The following is an 18203-nucleotide window of genomic DNA, read 5'->3' on the forward strand; positions in this document are numbered from 1 at the left end:
TAGGGAAGAAGTATATCCAGCCTTTATCTAACTTAGAATTGGAAGCTGAGTAACACTTGAAGCTCTGTTGTCCCAACACAGAGCCAGTCTGGGTTTATACAAGCATTCCTTATTTTCTGTAGTTTAATGTTGTGCAAACTAGCTACATAAAATTCTGTGAGAGCGGGTTTTACTGAAGCTGAGCGGGCCCCTTTCTGGATCTTTGCATGGTAACTAAGTCTTGCAAAATTTTAGGTATTATCTGACATGTACACCAAGAATTGATTGAGAAAGAACGTTCTAATCTAACTTGCCATAATGGCATCAAGTTGGTTGAGAAAGCAGTAGCAGTGCTCAAAACAAGGTCAGGATTCTCCATTCTTAATTCATCCATTTCCTAATGAAATTGTAGCTAATTTAACTAGATGATGTTTTCGAACCTTTTATCTTTTTTTCTCTTCTTTGATGTGCCCATTAGTAATCTCTTAAGGTCCTCTTTCTGCATGGAGCTTACACAGCGGTCTGGAGATGTGTGTGGGATATTTGCTGATGAAAGCAAATCATCTAAACCTAAAAAGTGGTTCTTGCCCAAATCCCCACCTTGCTCTTGTTGGAAAAAGTGGTTCTTGCTTTAAAACTTGGACAGTGGAAGGTTCAGAGTACCTTCAAAAGACTTGAGTTCTTGTTATCATGTGGAAGGAAAGTCCAGACCAGCTGTTAATCAATTGCATTTACAAAAACAACATAATTATCACTGACTCATTATTTCTGCCTATCAGAAAAGGAGTATTGTGAAAGAGTACCAGTGAAGAGAAAGTAGATGATGACTGAGGAGGGAGGGATGCGTGTGTAACAGAAAAATTCAAATATTACATTAAACTGGAGAGTCAGGTGTATATGGCTGTTATGAAACATTTACTCTTTCCCCTGCTTACTGATTATCTGAGAGTTAATCTTGTCCTAGCAATATTTGTTGTAGACAAGAAAGCAAGTCAGGAAAATACGCAAGTTTAAAGGGACTAAATAATTGAAAATTGGAACTAATACTAAGCATACATGAGTATTCTCAGGACTTTTTTATAGACTCTGTATGTGACTTGCCATTTTTCAGGCCTCTAAAAATGCTGTCTTGACAAATCACCTGTCAAGACATATCTAAAGTCACATTGAGCAGCTCTGATATTCACAGGTTTTACTTAACAAAACCTGGTTTGTCAAAATTTAGGTTTTGCCTTGAGTTCACGTTGCTATCTCAAGTATATGCTTTCAAAACTGTTTAAAAGATAATGAAACATCATGTATTGGAAAGCTTTGAATGTTTTTCTGCTGTCTTATGCTGAAAGTGATTGAACTTTTTTCCTTAGAAACTGCAGAATTCTAGAAATTAGTCTTGACCTATCTTTGTACAAGTGGCTTGACACTTGAGTAGATTAGCTCAGCCTCTGACGTTGGAAGTCGTAGCAATGGTAAAATGGTTCACTTCATGGTGGCTGAATGTAAATATATTCTAAGAAAATGGGGGTGGAAGTTGTCTATTCTAGAAGCATATGTTGTCTATGGCCATAGCTTGCATTAGCACTTGTTCACTTCCATTAAATTCTGGTACTCTTTCAAAGCTAGGCATTACTACTTCAAGGAATCCAGCCTCCTGAGCAAGCTGCTAAGAAAAGCTGGGATGTGCTGGCAAGCCCAGGTGGGTGTAGCTTAAAGCTCAGAGGCTGCCAGCTGAGTATCAGGTGTCAAGTATTGTCAAGCAGCTGCTGTTTCAGCAGCTGACACTACCATGAGGACTTCAGGATCAATGGATGCTTCTACAAAGGTCACTCATGTCAAGGGTACCAGTTGAGTGTTCTTAAAACAATCTCATTTGTACTGTTTGCTTCATACATATGGATTTGCAGTACTATCAATAATCAAAAATATTTTCCTCCTAAATTATCCTTATATATTCTTAAGAATCTGCAAACATTTCTATAAATACAGTTAAGAATATACATATGTATTGGAGACTCCAGAATTTTCTGTAGTAATGTCATGTTGATGTTGAGATGAAGCTTGATATGTAGGGGATTTAAACTGATTTTCCCTATTGTAGTTACAATTAATTATCTTACCAATTGGTGTGGAAAGGATAATGACTGCTAGCTAAGAAACATAATTAACTGGATTTCTATTTGAATATTTGTTTAACTAAGATCCTCAATATTATGCTCCTGAACAAACAGACATAACTCGCATCTTGAACAGACACTGCCTGCCCACTTGGCCTTTCAGTTCAAGTGCAGTGGAGATGAAGAGAAGGAAAGGAGCACTTTTATATGTCCAACCACTAGATGCTTAGTTCTGTAGTGAAGGGAATACTCTTTCATAGTATCACCACTGAATCAGAGAATGGTTTGGGTTGGAAGGAACCTTAAAGATCATCTAGTTCGAGCCCCCCTGCTATGGGCAGGGACACTTTCCACTGGAACTGGTTGCTCAAAGCCCCATCCGACCTGGCCTTGAACACTTCCAGGGGCATATCAGGACATTGACTGCAGGTCTTTGAGTGCCACCATCCAGCCAATCCCTTATCCTTTCAAATGCCTGTGGATGGTGACTCTACTAGGTCTGAGGGTTTTATTGATCTAGCACTTCTTGCCTAATCTTTCTCCTCAGTTCGTACTTCAGTGTCTGTAATCCCAAGAGTACTTGGCATGCAACTCAGAGAAGTGCTGTTGAAGCCATCTTCCTGACTGCCTTTTGATGTGGTTTTCATGTGTCAGTGTAGTTATGATAGATAGCTTCTTACTAGGAGTGGGACCATGCCTCTCAGCTTTCCTCCCATCCCATTCCTAATATTGACAGTTGTGCTCAACTCATCCTGCAATAAACCAGTTCTGTGAGCTAAACCAGCAGAGAAAAACTAATCATGCTTAGAGGAAAAAAAAACCACAAAAACAAATAAACAAACCCCAAACCAACCAAACGAACCAACTCCCCCAAAAATAAAAAAATTAAGAAGCAAAAGGTGGGGGTGGGGAGGGGGGAGGAAGTAACCTCCAGATCAGCATTCCTCACTCTGTTAAGCAGAAAGCCTCTTTGGGTTTTCCAGAAAATGTGCTGAATCATCCCCCTCCTAGGAAAAGAAACAGCAAACTTCAGCCATGCATGTTTACCCCATATCTTATTGGTCATATGTAGAGTAATGTTGGTGAGGTGAAGTTTGTACTAAGGGCAAAACCCCCTTAACACTGATTTTTATTTGCCCAGGCATGTAAACGTGGGCTGGTTTGGTGCCCATTTTGGAGTAATGGGTTACATTAACAGTACTTCCATTGGGAAACAAGACACATATGCCAGCATATGGAAGTTTACAGTGCATTTAAGAAAGACACGGGAGTGAGGGGGAAACTTTCATGGCTCTCACTGAAGGAACTTCAGTTAGGTGGAGGACTTTTTCTTATTCCTCTTTCTTTTTTTTTTCTTTCTATTTTTGAATTTTGTTTCAGAGTTGGAAAGAATAAGAAGGGGGAGGAGGAGATTTGAGTATCATTTTTGTTTTAGGGCAGCAACAAAGTATGGGAACACATTGCAAAACCGTGTGTTGAGTGTTTGGAGTCAGTGTGTCATTCGGATGCTGACTAACCCATGACAAGCTTTCTAAAGCATGAAGAAAAAGAAACCTTATACAAATCAAGAAAGCTACAGTAACAGTAGTGGCAGAGAGCATGAGCTGGCTGGATAGATGAGCAGTGAACCTCTGGTGAAGTAGAAACCCGCTCAGCTTTGAGACAGGGTTTTTTGTTTGCTGAGCAAGAAGTGAGAGCACTGTTCCTAGGCTCACCTGGCTCAGATAATTATTTAGCCATTGATCTTTCTATGCAAAATACTAAAATACTTACCATGTTTTGGTGATGCCTTTTGGTAGAGCTTCATGGCCTTCAGCCTTGACAGCTGATATCAGGTGGTGTCTCTTGCAGCGCTGTGCTAAGGAAAGCTAATAAAGGTGTAATGCATCTTGTTATTCACCTGACATTTGTGCATCCTTCTTGCATCACTTTCTGCCCTGAGGTTGACCTGTGAGATTAATTTGGTAAAATAAACTAATAGTTAATCTAAGCATTGTTCTCTCCCCTGTATTTGTAGTGTGCTGTGCATGTAGCTTGAGGAAAATGGTCACACAGAACTGTGCAGGGTACCTGTTTCACTGGCTGCTGGATTTCCCTCCTGCAGATTTTAAGCAAGAGGAGGTTACCACAAACCTTTGCATTTCTCATCTTTGGCTTAAAACTGAGTTCTGTTTTTCCTGGATATAATGCTGCAGGAGAAGTTGTAATCCTCCATGTCAAACTGCCTTCACTTAAACTCAGTCACTTGGGTTTTTTCCTGAGTTCAGGTTTTTGAAAAGTATTGCCAGTGACAGGGAAGACTGAGTGTAACTGGAGCATCACTTGTGCAACAAAACCATACTCACAAAGGGTTTGAAATTTGGTTTTAAATACTAGTCAAATATTTGTTTGAGTTATTAGTTTATAATATTACTTTGTTGTTGTTATTATTTTCTTTACATGGATGCCCCACTCCTAGGGTCAATGTCCCTTTGTGTCTGTGTATGAATGTTGACCACAGTAGAAGATCCACAGAGTTCACACCATTTCCCTTTTTAATCTAAATCAATTTCCAAACCAATTTAGATAAATTGTGAGTTCTTCAGAAGAAGGCCTGGGAGCAGAACTTGACGTGAATAAGAGTGTCATCATGCACCATCCACACAGGCTTTGGCACAATACTTGACTGAAATTGCCTCAATAAGCAAACAGTGCATTAGCCCTGGCTCTGCAACACCTTCCCCGTTGCATAATGGTGTTTGTGCTGCGGTGTTATTAAAACCCCAGGCAGCAATTCCACCCTGCCTCAGTCTCTGCTACTGGCAAAATGTTGCAGGCACATGTTGTTGCAACGCACTTTGTTGTGCCTTGTCCAGCCTGGGAACAGGGCACTGATGAACCGTGGGTGTCAGCATGGGCAGGGAAGCCCCACTCATGCCCACCAGCTGGTGGTTGTGGTGGTGTTGTGGGGCAGTTACCTCTGCCCTGTGTGACTGTGGGCTGCGCAGAGCCAATTACGATAAAATCAAGATTACTGTCTTCAGATGAGCCTGTGGGGTTTAAGAGTTTCCAGATACAGCAAGAGACCTGTTGGTTCAGGAGCAAGTCCTAGCCCGATCTGACAAGGAAGGGCATTTTAATGAAATTTTAATTCTTTGCTGCTGAAGCGAAGTAGGATTGTGGTTTTAGAAGGTGTGTTGGTCTTCAACTCTGAGAGCATTAAGGAAAGGAAATAAAATAAACCTCTCTTAGTCAAGCATTCCCAACACAGTAGCTGATGCCAGCCAGTTCTCAGTCCATCTGTAGCTGGTGTAAGCACTGGTTCTCTCCTTGATGCTTGATTGCTTGATGCCTCAGCGGATCTATGTACTATTGGTTGGTGAAAATAAAAGCGAGTTTTTGTATTATTATTATTTATTTGCCTAGTGCTACTTGATTGTCTCATTTTGTTATCTGATGTTATTATTTCCACTGGCTGTATTGCCTTACTTTCTAAAGTCGTTTGTGGCAGTGTCCCCTCTGCATCGACACTGAGGCAGGCAAAAGGCAAGCTTTTGGATCACAGGGAATGCAGCAAAGAGGAGAGTGGAAACTAAGCACCCTCATTGGATCACAGACCCTTGCTGGGCAAAAGTAATCTTACTCTTGTTTTTTTTTAACTTGTTGCATTTAACATGCATTCTTCCTTTTAATTCCTGTATCTCTCCTCTATTGCAAATCATCTCTTGTGTTTTACTACTACAGAGCTGGTTTTCTCTGGATTTTAAGTGTTATTTAAATGTTATTTTTAAACATTATTTAAAAATTGGCAAAGGTTCAGACTTTGGAGCCATCCAAACTCATAAGATGCTGCCTTCATGCCCTTTCTCTGCAGCCTCAAGAAAGAAAATACAGAAAGACACCAGTCAGCAGCACAGTCGAGAGGCCTCAATATGTTGGTAACAGCACTGGTTTGCCTCTGCTCCCAGCAGCACATGGTGATCCACTGTTGGCACTCTCCCATTTGGGTGGGCAGGAGGAAGCAGTGTTGAACAGGGAGAGGTTTCACCTATGGCTATAGGCGTGAAGCAGCTCAGACAGGGGCTGGTGGCCCATTTGGGTCCTTCAAGGCTTGAGCTTTGCTTCAAGGACATCCAGTGTGTCAGGTGTCTCCTAGTGATTGTATATAGTGATAAAATAGTGCAAACTGTTCCCACCTATGAAGGCATACTATCACCCGCTCATATCCTTAACCTGTGAGAGGAAACCTAAGGCTGGGTTTGACAAGACATTCCAAGTATCTAGAAAATGCAAGTGGATGTCCACAGGGGTTTCTGAACACACCAAGACAAACATAGTAAATGTAAAGTAGTCTTGGAGGTCAGGCTGTTTATATACCACGTAAGCAAGTGTGTATAAACAGCCAGTTTTCCCAGAAGACAGAGGAAGCAAGGCCGGGAACTGAGCCTGCAGCTCCACAGCAGTCCAGCCTCACAGGAGTCCATCATGCTTTTTCCTTGTGCTAACACTGGCAGGTCAAGGAAATTAAACCAACATTTTTCACTGGATTGGGTTTTGCAGTAGATCATCTCAGATCATGGTGAAACTGCTTCCCTTATTCTGGTCTCTTCACTCCGTTGGAGCATACACCGGGGACCACTGAAGGTGGAAAGGACTTTGGTGCTGTAAATGCGTCCTAGAGCAACCTGTGCTGTAACCTACAGGCAGGACCATACATGGTCAAGTCATTGTCTCTAAAGTTCCTGAAAGGCATATCTGCCTGCCTGCATCAGAGATTGGCTTTCATTTGTGCATAACCACCCCTTGGGTTGTAATTGTGGCTCCATGGACTCCTCCTGTGCTGTCAAGTATATGGAAAACCTTTCGTGGTTTGTTCTATTTCAAAACACAAACGCTGGTTTATTTTGAAGAGTTTTCTCACTGACTTCTCTGAAAGAATTATTACTGAGATTTTTTTTTGTTCTAGCTTCCATCCACCTTACTGCATGCTTTTACCTTTCATAGCTGACTCACAACTTTTTATTTTAAATGAACGGGGGAGATGATGCGTAATTAAAATTCTTGGGATGGAGGTGGTGATCATTACAGGGTGATGATGCAGAGGGTGAACTCTTCTGTTTATCCACAGAACTAATCGGGCTTGAGAGGTGGGTGTTAAGCCACTGTCCTACCTGGAGAAGCTGCCTCTGAAGCACAAGCGGTTAATTAGTTTTCTGCTCCTTGGTCTCTCTTCTGTGATTGCCAACAAAGGTAGCAATTACCAGGTTATGTCAGGGGATGGTCCCTGATGTGGATAACTTGGAACTGGGAAACTACACTGACAACTCAGCAAATTTCTTACAGGCCAGAGAACACCCTTGGCCTGGTCAGTAGTAAAAGAAAGTTGTTACCCAGACTAAATTTGTGCTAATACCTTAGGGCAAAAGGTTCCATATCCATTACAGGTCCCTTGAAGCATTTGGTTGTTTGAAGGATCAACTCTACCCAAACAGAGTCAAGAATGTGGTAGGTGCTGTAAAGGGTGAGTTGTTTTGTGCCTGTCTTTTCAGTGTCTTTTTTTTTTTTTTAGGCAACTTTTGTAGCATAGTTTATGCTTCACATAACAAGTATGTATGCTGTAGTATTTGTTGTGTAAAAATAGAGAAAAAAATCATAGCAACACATTTGTTCTTGTGGAAGCAGCCTGAATCAAAGGAGGTGGTTCAGGAATGAATTTCACAATTTGCAAATGCCTAAGGGGAGTTATGATAGCTGGTTCTTTAGCCTAACGTTCAAGGGTACCATAAAATCAAGTGTTTGAACACTGAAACACAGCAATTTGAGATTTAAAAAAAAAAAAGAAAAGAAAAAAGTAGTGTAAAATAATTGACTACTTGAAATAATTTAACAAGGACTGTAGTGGATTTAACAGGAGTTGTAGTGGGTTATTCATTGCTGGTACTTTTGAATCAAGATCAGATGTTTTGTTCATGCAGCCAGTAATGGTAGGAAAATCTTATGAGCACATTAGTTCAGACTAGAAGATCACAATGGTTGGTTTTGGTCTGATACCCTATAAGTGCACTGTCCAGAACAATATAGTAGTTTCTGTGCTCCAGCCAGAAAAATCCAGGGAAAAAAGAGCCATGCAGCCAACTATCTCTGTATATCCTCCGACACTTCAGTGTCAGGGAAAGCTTTAGTAAAATGGGGGACAGTTTGACTGACCAGGAGTGTAAGTGAACATCTCTTTGTTGGCTTCAGTAGGCTCGTGGTCAGGAAACTTCACAAACTTATCTGCAGCCATTGTGTTGGTTGTGGTGCAGAAGTTTCCAAAGGTGATTCTCATTTTTGCAATGTGCCGTGCAGAGGTGTTGAGCCCCTGGTGTGGGGAGGTGCTAAGAAAAGGTCAAGCACCTCTGGAAAAGGAGTAGGTGATATATGCAAATTGTTGGTATTTATTCAGTCACGTAGTGGGAAAGAATAAACATTATTCCTGACATTTCCATTTTTGATTAATGATGAACGGAGTTGGCAGATTTTCAACTGGCCGCCACATGGGGTCTGCTCAGTCCAACAAACAGAACAGGAACAGTCTGGGTCTCGTAAAGTTTGTCCAGGTGATATGCCAATTTTGACCTCAAAATTACTTAGCCGCTTCAGAATGGAGGTAGTACAACCAGCGAAACTGCTTATGGAAGCAAAATGGGGTGTGGAAGGATGGGAGCTGGTTAGTTTGCTGGAGTTTCAGCAGGTTTTTTTCAGTCGCAGAAGCCAAGGAGTGTGGCTTTGATTCCCTGAGGTTGGATCCGCGCGGGGCCTCCTGAATTCACCCACGGTTACAGGTGTAATGGTCTCTGGGCACATCTAGTCGGTCGGTGGTGGGGATCGGGTCGGGATCGGGTGCTTGTAGCGTCGTGAGCCCGGGATGGGCTGTGCCACGTGAGATCAGATAGCCCGGCGTTGGTCCTGATCCATCGGCCGGCCGGTCTGTCTGCCTGCTTCTGGCCGTGGGGAATCAGCCCACGGGAGGAGGGGGTGTGGGCTTCTCCGTGAGAACTCGCGTGTGCCTGGCCGAGGGTTAGGGGAGCCCGTGGGGCGGCGGGGATAGGGCTGGGGACAGGGACGCTGCTCTGAGCGCCTCAGCCCGCGGCAGCCGCCGTGCCTGTACCCATCAGGGCTGGCTTCCCTCAGCGCCCCGCGGACAAAGCCATTCAAATTTAGAGGAGAGAATTTGAATCCATGCAAATTCGGTTCCTGGGGGAAGCGATAAGTGTCTGTGAAGTGCCCCGTCTCAGTCCCGCGCGGCGGGTCCTGGCAGATGAAGCCGCCCCCGGCCGCGGGACCTCGGGTCGAGACGGGACACGACACGACACGGGGCTAGGTCACCGCTGCCCCTCGCAGCGGAAGCGGGGGTGGGTGTGGGGGGTGTGTGTTGCCGCTTTGACCCCGAGATGCAGCGCGAATAAATTCCCTTTGATAATGACTTCCCCAGGGAGACAAAAGAGCGGGAGGGAAGAGGAAATTTGACCGCAGTGTTCACGGTTACATTGGCGGTGCCGGGGGGAAGGTGGCCGCCTGCCTTTGAAGCCGAAACAGCTACCTCTCGGTGCTTTTTATGCCTACGGGGGTGGGGGAAGTGGTAAAAGCGGCGGCTGGCAGCCGCTTAGGATATGCACCGGTAGTCCCGGTGCTACTTCTCTGTACATGTGCTGGGGCTCGGACACCTCTTTCCCTACTTAAGATGTGCCAGAAGAGACAGCGATGAACGGCTGCTCGCTGTGGTCGTCGGCTTCAAACTGGGTTTATTATTTTTATTATTCGTGCACAGCGATCTAGAACAAATGATTTCCCGTCCTGACCCGAGCCCTTCCCGTCCCAGTGCGCGGGGCGGCAGTGGCTGGGCCGGGCAGGGTCAGCCCGGGGCGGCCGGAGCGTGGCCAGGGTGGGGTGGGAAATCTATTTCAGGCGTAAACACGAACAAAAGCGCTGTCCATCGTGTCCTGAGCGCAGAATTTATTGCTTCTGCAGGCGCTCGGTCCCTCGGGTGGGCAGGCGGCGGGGCCGACGACCCTTCCTGCCTCGGGACCGGTGGCAGGAGCCGCTCCCCCTTCCCTCGCTCCCTCCCCCGCCTCGGGCAGCACTTTGAACGAAGATCGTTGGTGGGAGAGATTCCCGACGAGGAGCGGTGAGAGGGCCCGGCGCTGGGGTACGGCGGGGTCGGGAGAGCCCCCCGGGGGGAGGCGGGAGGTGCTGCCGCTCCGGGGCGAGTCTGGGGAGGAGCGCTCGGGAGGCTGCTTCCTCCCTGGCTTGCCGCCCCGGGGGAGGGGGACGGAGGGCGGTGCAGGTATCTCTCCCGCTGCGCTCCCACCAGGCGGGACGGGGAAGGGAAGTGGTGGCGCCTCCCGGCAGGGGCAAAGCTGGAGGAGCTCCCCGCCGCCCCTGCCCTCGGAAGAGTCGTGCCTGGCGCTGGCCCCTCCTCGGGACCTGCCGGGCACGGGAGGGAGCCGGAGGAGCTGCCGGCGCCTGGCCGGGTGCGCGGGTCTGTGCAGCCCCGGGTCCCGGTGTGAAACTGCCGCGACGGGGCGCGGGTCGGGTCTGCAGCCGGCATCGCCTCTCCTGCGCCGCCTGCCCCGGCTCCGCGGCAGCCTGGCCGCTGTTTTGGTGCCGTACAGAGGTAATTTGCGGTTACTTGTATCCGCTCTCCCTGGAGGCAGCTCGGCCGGAGGGGCAGGGTGAGTGGGTGGGTGCCAGTGGATGCCGGTGCCGTCGCCCATCCGGCTGCAGAGCGTGGGGAGCCGAGGGGCTGGAGGCGCCTCTGCCCCACCGTAACGTCTTTGGAACTTGGTCAGGATAGATAGAACCCCACCTGTCCTTCAGGGAGCTCTGCCTACTGAGAACGGCACCGTCCCGGCTCCTCCGGGATAAGCGCTCGCGGCGGGGCTGTCGATACACAAGGCTAGGCGCAGAATTTTTTTATTTTTCTATTCTTTACAATTCCAGCCTTGTGACTTATTGAACACTTTCTTCAAGTGTTTTCACTGGAAACTTGTCTCAAATGAGGGCTGTGAGCCCTAACAAAGAAGGGTGTTGTTCGAGAGCCAACAGGTGACGGGGTGAAACCTGAGTATATGTGTACATTGGAGTAAAGTCTGGCTGCTGTTTAAAATAGAATTTAAAAAAATCAATGGGAGACTGTAAAAGGCAAGATTTCTTTCTTTCTAAATCTGTACACCCTCCTAAGGAGAGAGGGGGGAAGCATCCGTGAGAATACGGCTTCCTCGGCTGGAAGTTTGGGTCTTGCCTTACTGCAGTGTGCGCTTGAGTTTCCATCAGCGCTGGAAAGTGCCAAGGATAACACGGCCAAATCAGATGTGTTGGCGTGGGGCGATGCTTTGTCATGGGGCTTCCTCCTTTTGTTAATGGAGGTAGCCTGTCTTTGCAGTGTGGCTCGTCAAAAGAAAATACCCTGAGAAGGATAGTCTGATTTTCAGTTGGAAAAGTAATCTTTGCGCTGGAATGCTAGAGGAGGAAAGCAGTTAACTCATCTGTCGGTCCTTGTTCGCTGGCTAACGAAAGGGAAAAAAAGTTCTTACTTTTAGGGTCCATCTAGAGGTCCGTTGAATGGATAAGTAGACAGGCTCCGTTCTTTCCCCCACTGCTCTGGGTAGTTCCTTACTCAAAGGAGTCAACAGATGAAGAAGTTGCTGGTACTGATACAGATTCTGATCATCAATTGGATCCAGATTTTCCAAGCACAGAGCTATAGAGGTCACTGTAAATATGTTACTTGTTCTGTAGTTAGGGAATGGGACTTCCTGATGATGTGCGTAATACATATTGGAAATAGTCTTTGAATTATTAATAGGTTACTTTATGGTTGTTTATTGCTGCTGTATTACGCCCTTCCTCTTCTAATGTAGTTATCTTGCACCAGGGATTAAATAAGCAGGTGAATGAGCTGGCCACGCTAATCTTAACTCGTTGAGCCTTCATTGTGAATGGATGCATGTGATATGCATCTTGTATCCCCTACAGCCTTGTTAACAAGCCTTCTAACAAAAAAAGTTGTTAAAACAATTTACCCTGCAGGACAGAGTAAAACAGCAGGGGATGGGCAAGGAGATGTTTGTCTAACTGTGCTCACAAATCATGACCTTTCTATCTGGTCAGTGGGGAACATAATCAGTGAGCTGGAAATCCTAGCACAGGGATAACCTTCAAATGGGTTTCAGCAACAACTTTGTTCTAAGTTTGATATCCCAATATTTTTGTACCCATAGGTTTGTAATTAGGAGTGTAGTTTGTCTTTGCTTCTAAGGAATTTCTCATATTATGGTTGTTTTAATTCATCAGTGGAAAAAACACATTAATTGCTTTTCTTTTTAAATCGAATTTAGCTGTGTAGTTCAATTATGTTATTCATAGTTGTCAACGTGCCAGTGAATACCTCCTTGTAGACTATAAAGCCTTTTTTAAGAGGTAGTATTTGAACAGAGCTGAAACCTCAAAATGTTCCACAGACTTCAAGAAAGCAAAGCAAAACAAAACATCCTTGTTGTGTTCTGTAGGTGTCATGGCAGGAGTAGAAAATACACCTTTCTACTCATCCCTTGGAAAGCACTTATTTTTTCAGCTGTTGTTTATATTCATTTGAATCCTCCTTAGGATGTAATCATTTTAAACAGATCACTTTGAAGGATGAGTGTGGTTGGAAGGCAGGGAGGAAAAACCCTGTAGTTTTAAAATGCAAACCAAATCACACTTGAGCAGGAGAGGAAGAAGAACTCCTAAACAAGCAATTGCTAAAATAGTTCTGCAGATAGCCTGCGCTTTAACTAGGCTGGATTAGAAACCTTGCTCTCAGCAACACCACGGTATTTGTGACATGGCCATATTGATACGTGATGTACTGTCAGTCATTTTATAGCCAGCTTTGCGTTTGCTCTATGGGAGCATTTTTCTTTGAAAGTGAATGATGTCGTTTTGAGTAATCTCAGTTCACTGAAGATTTGTGAGCGTTGCTTTGACCATTTCCAGTTGCCTTATCTGGGGAGGAGAACCCTGACAATAAAGTTGCATTTTAGAGTTGGAGTTAAGGAGTATTTTTCCTTTATTCTCTATCAGCCAAACTTTCAACTGTCCTGTATGACTGGAAACTGGACCTGTGGGTCTGTGGTTTCCTCTTGTTGGTATGCAAGCTCTCTTAAACGGATTGGTCAGAGGACGCCCAGGCAGGACCAGTTTCTGCAGAAAAGCAGTCTGGTCTCTTACCAGTGCCTTATCTTCCTTAGGAATTAGGCAGCACTCCTACACTTACATACCTTTGCTAGTTGAAATCCTGATGTTTCCCAGCCCTGCTTTTTGCAGTGTGGAAGTAGTATTTAGCCTTAGTATTCAAAATACTCAGTAAAGTTAACACATCACCATGCATTCAGATTTTGGATTGTTTCCTTGCCTTTCAAGAGAAGTAAGTCAGAGAAGTTAATCTCTGATCTTGCAGAGAAAGGGTTTTGCACAATTAATATGAAGCGATTACTCAGTTACTGGTGGGCTTGTGAGCGTTTGGCATTGTGTGAATGAGGCAGGGGTACACTCTGCTCAAGTGCCGAGGCACTGCCAGAGCTTAACCGGTCTCTTTGCCTAAATTATGTTTCAAATCTGTTTTGTGTGGTGTGCGATTGAGGTCAGGCTGCCTAATGAAATATTGGCAAAGACATTTCACCTACTGACTCCTTTTATTCCTGGGTTATTGGGCAGGAGTCAGTTCTTGAAAACTGACTGTTTGACCACCACAAGTTCTTGCGTTGCGATGCCATAAGAATTGGAAATACCAGCTTAGATGTCAGTGAGTGACACAGTATTGTAAATTAGATATCTGCCTCTTTCTAAGGGGAAATGGTAAAACAGTTCATCTGCTGCTGAGATAATATTGGAAGGAATTGGGCTTCTCAATGATCCTCATAGTGACTTTTTACTTAAGAGTTATTTGGATATAGATGATGCAGGACACAAGCTGCCAATCTGAGCATCCCCATCCCTCAAACCCCAGTTTTATGCAAGCAATAACAAAAACATACCTGATGCTTAACTTTACTTCCACTAGTAAGTTGAAAAGGGAAACAGTCTCTTGTCTTGTCATTTGTTTCTGACAAGGGATATAGTAAGTACCAGGAAGTCTGTTTTCTATTTGAAATACATGGGATTGAGTTTGGTTATACTCACCTTCCTTGAGAAAGATGGTGACATGGCAATGTTAAACTCAGAAGCTGTTTTGCTAACCTTCAGTTGTTCAACTTGAGTAAGATTTCAGGCATGTGCCTGACAGCTCACCAGCTTTCCAGAAATAGCCTGTTCTCAGAAGGGAAGTTGGCAGGTTTGCTTGCCCCATCAAATATTAAATTAATCTCTTATTACAGTGCAGCTATGAAGTGTGTTGGCATCTCAGCCATACACCAAAAATAATGCCTATGTTTTTGAACCAGAAGGTTTTGGAGTAAAGTTAAATAACTTAATTTCTATGAGCACTAGCCCAGTATTGGGTGTGGGAATGTATAGATGTATAGAAAATAGGAGTAGATAAGACCGTATACTACTGGGCATTGTAATTTCTGTGAGTTTGTTGCTCTGGATGCATGTGGGCACTTTTTATGGAACAGGTTTAGTTTATGTGCTGAATCATCAGAACTTGGCACTAACCAGTGCCTGATGCTTGAAGGAGAAACTCCTGTTGAGTAACCAGCAAAATAGTTGGGTACACAGCCTTAAATCTTCCATCTGTGATCTATCAGCAACTTACTTTCTCTAATATGGTGGTGATATACTGGATATGTAATAACGTGGGACTCACCAGAAGTTTTTAGATTGCTCTCCACATTAGACGCACCAGCAAGGTTATATGGCAAGGAGATTAGAATTTTCTGCTGCTCAGATCTAGCACTCACAAAATTGGATCTCTGTTTAGATAAATAGGTGAAAGAATGTCCTAAAATGGGGAAGACATAGGTCATGTGTAATGTGGTACTGTTACAGCAAGCTTGTTCCTACCCTGAGTGGTCAGGATGTCTGCCATGTTAGGACACATCCTCTGTGGGTTTGGTTATCTGTATTTTTATGTACATATATATATTCATTGAAATTCCTCATCTGAATTTCCTAAGAACTGCTAGACATTCTAATGTAAGATATTTATCTTAAGCTTTTTACTGCAGACTGCTATGGATCTTGGTGAGAGCCTTCTTTGCCAGTTGTTACTCAAAATGATCCCAGTGATATTAATCTTTGCAGGCTTCATGAATCAACAGAAGCATCACCCTGTAGGGTTTTAAATTGACAGAACAATCATGATGTATTTTACAGAGACTAATCTGGCATAATTGAATTTCAGATATTTAGCAGGACCAACGCCCTTCCGCTCCCATACAGCTAAAACAAAGTTCTCAGAGGAATCCAGCAGATGCTTGCTGCTCTGTGCCTACCTTGTGAACAACAGGATGCTACTTGCACAACTGTCTTTTCCCAGTAATTTCTTTAGTTATTAACATGTGGTTGTCATGTCTTTTGTTTTACTAGATTAGTGGTAGTAATGGCTTCAGGAAGAGCTTGTGTCGTTCATGTTGTTAATATCTGCTCAGTGAGTCTTTGCTAGATATACCTATGTACAACCTGTGATGTGAAACAAGCAGAACTGTAAAAGGTGACAAGTGTTAATATTGAAATACATTGTGGTTGCCAATTGTGGTAGTGTGTGTCTAGGGTTTGTTTTGTTTTTTTCTTGAGTAGTTTTATTTTTATAACTTTCAAGAACTTTTGAATTGCTTATAGCAAGTTGTAATGAAGCTTCAATAATTTATCATTCTGGACAACAAAAGGAATACTGAACTGTTTTAAGATCATTTACACTGATAATTAGTTGTTGCATGTTCAAATTTATTAAAGGTCTATTAATCTCTTTCTCTAGATCAATTTCTTGATGAGCTGCAGCTGAAATATTTAACGCTTCACACTCATGCCACTGGAGATGGAGCCCAAAGCCAATAACCTCGTTTTTGGGTGTCAGCGAAGCTCAACCTCTGATGATGACTCTGGCTGTGCCTTGGAGGAATATGCTTGGGTTCCCCCAGGCCTCAGACCAGAGCAGGTACCAACTATACTTCTGCATTTTAAAAATAAGCCTCATAAGGACTGTCTGAGGGAGTGATGTGCTGCCTCTACAAGTGCAATGAAATTCTTATAATGTATAAAACTTTAATTCATATAGAACTTTTCACTTCTTTTTTTTGTTTGTTTCCTGTTCCAATGAGGCTGTGTGTAGGGAGCTTAAAATCCTCAACCCTGAGGAGTTTTATGTTCCAAAGAACAGTTCCCAGTCAAGGTTTTTCACTAAGTATGTGCTGCAGAGATATGTATTGTCAAGTCTAAAAGTAGCACAGAAATGTGCTTTTTCTTTGAAAGTAGTTATTAGGTTAAATTAAAGCTTATGGCATACCTCATGGCATTGTGCTCTTTGGCCAAGTACTTCATTGCACTTGGCAAATTAGGCATTTGACATCTAGAACATGGATGATACTACAGCGCACGTAAATGCAAGTGTTCTATCACTGTGACAAATAATAACATATTTTACACTTGTTTAAATAGTTGTATGGCTGTCATTTGTCCCTGCTAGGATTAATCTTGCATGATGTCTGGAGCCGACATTCATGGGTTGGCTGGGCTGTTCCTTCCCCTCTCCTCATTACCCTTTTTTTTGTATAACATCACAGTAATGGAAATAAAAGTGAAATTATTTATGAGCAAGTTTCTGTGGGAGATCAAAATGAGCCTCTCGTGGTTTTCATTTACTTGATGATATTGTAACTGTGCTTAAGCTGTGTGCTTGCTAATATCCAGAACTCAGACTTTAGTATTAAATGGCCAGGGTGGCTTTGCAACATCTGCTAAAGGAGGCAGAGCAATCCTGGTAAGCTTATACAGTTCATAGTTAAAAAAAGTGCAGAAGATGTCTCCTTTTTGCAATGCAGAGATTTTCTTAATACTGAGTAAAGTAACAAGTCAGCAGGAATGGCAAATAATGGGCTATTTTTAGGGCAACTCTTTTTATCACTTATTTAAGCATCTATAAGAATCCTGATGAATCAGACCTTAAGGCAAACAGCAAGCTAACATTCTGCCAGAACAATTAAATGCCCTAAAATATCCTCATAATCTCAGCTAGCTCAAACTCCCCAAAGATTTTTTTTTTCCAAGACAAATTACTTACTTTGAGAACAGTGCAATAAACTTGAGAAAAGGGCAGAAAGTATCTTTAAAGCTTCACTTCTTGCTGCATGTTATCTTTTTCCAGAGCTTTTTGAAATGCAGTTAGTAGCAAGTGGGCTTACAGTAAACTTCAGTTGTTTTAAGTTTTGGTTAAATGAAGACTAAGTCATGTTTTGTACAGCCTGTCTCTAATAATTTTGATTGCTTCCTGGCTTAAGTGACAGATTACTGCTTCTTTTTCACCTATCTTGAACAGTAATAAGCTGTTGACCTGAGCATTATCTAAATCTGGATGGCAAGTAATATTTTTCCCAATAGCAAAACTTACAGCTCCAGGTCTCATGACAAGCTGGAAGCTGCATAGGAAAAACAATAAATCTGTAGCTGTTCCACAAAAATATTTTTTGCCATTGGGCTTTGTCATAGTGTTCATTACAGCTTTCCTGTCATAATATTCTTCTGAAAAAAAAAAAAAGAGTGAAGATTGATACAAAAACATTCATCCCATGAAAATTCCATGGTTAACTTGCACCTGATTGAAATGTGGCTGGATCCAGCCTCCTCCCAAGGGAAGGATGTTTCCACCTTCTTACCAAAGCCCACATGGAAGCAATGAAAGCCGATGCTTTGGGTGAACCTGGTCAGCAGGAGACTACAAAACAGCTTTTGTCTCAACAATGTGTAAAATGCAGAGAGCAAATTAAATTTGTTTATATAGTGGCTGTTTTCTGGAAAGCTTCATGCCTTGTGTGGTAAATTACAGAGGGAAACTTGGAATTTCCACAGAGTTGTTGACCAGCCCTAAAGGGGGTGGGAATAATGAGAACATTAAATGTGCATAATTTATGATACCCCCCTAATTGTCACTGCAAATTGCATTCCAGAAAAGCAATT

The 18203-nt window shown here is 43.5% G+C and overlaps 1 protein-coding gene across 2 annotated transcripts in view; it reads left to right on the forward strand.

Annotated features, from left to right (window-relative positions):
• PRICKLE1 (prickle planar cell polarity protein 1) overlaps nt 1-18203 on the forward strand; it is a 66253-nt gene that overhangs the window by 40805 nt on the left and 7245 nt on the right. Inside the window, exons 1-2 of one of the 2 annotated variants that reach the window (XM_051795438.1) lie at nt 9629-10257; nt 16009-16188. In XM_051795438.1, coding sequence (XP_051651398.1) covers nt 16057-16188 — 132 coding nt within the window. In that variant the 5' untranslated portion in view covers nt 9629-10257; nt 16009-16056. Of the gene's footprint in view, nt 1-9628; nt 10258-16008; nt 16189-18203 lie in introns of those variants that run through there. The other variant, XM_051795437.1, reaches the window with a different exon arrangement.

Source organism: Manacus candei, unplaced genomic scaffold (assembly GCF_025592945.1).
Source record: "Manacus candei isolate 608988 ecotype Guabito, Panama unplaced genomic scaffold, ASM2559294v1 h1tg000043l, whole genome shotgun sequence".
NCBI classification, from domain to species: Eukaryota; Metazoa; Chordata; class Aves; order Passeriformes; family Pipridae; genus Manacus; species Manacus candei.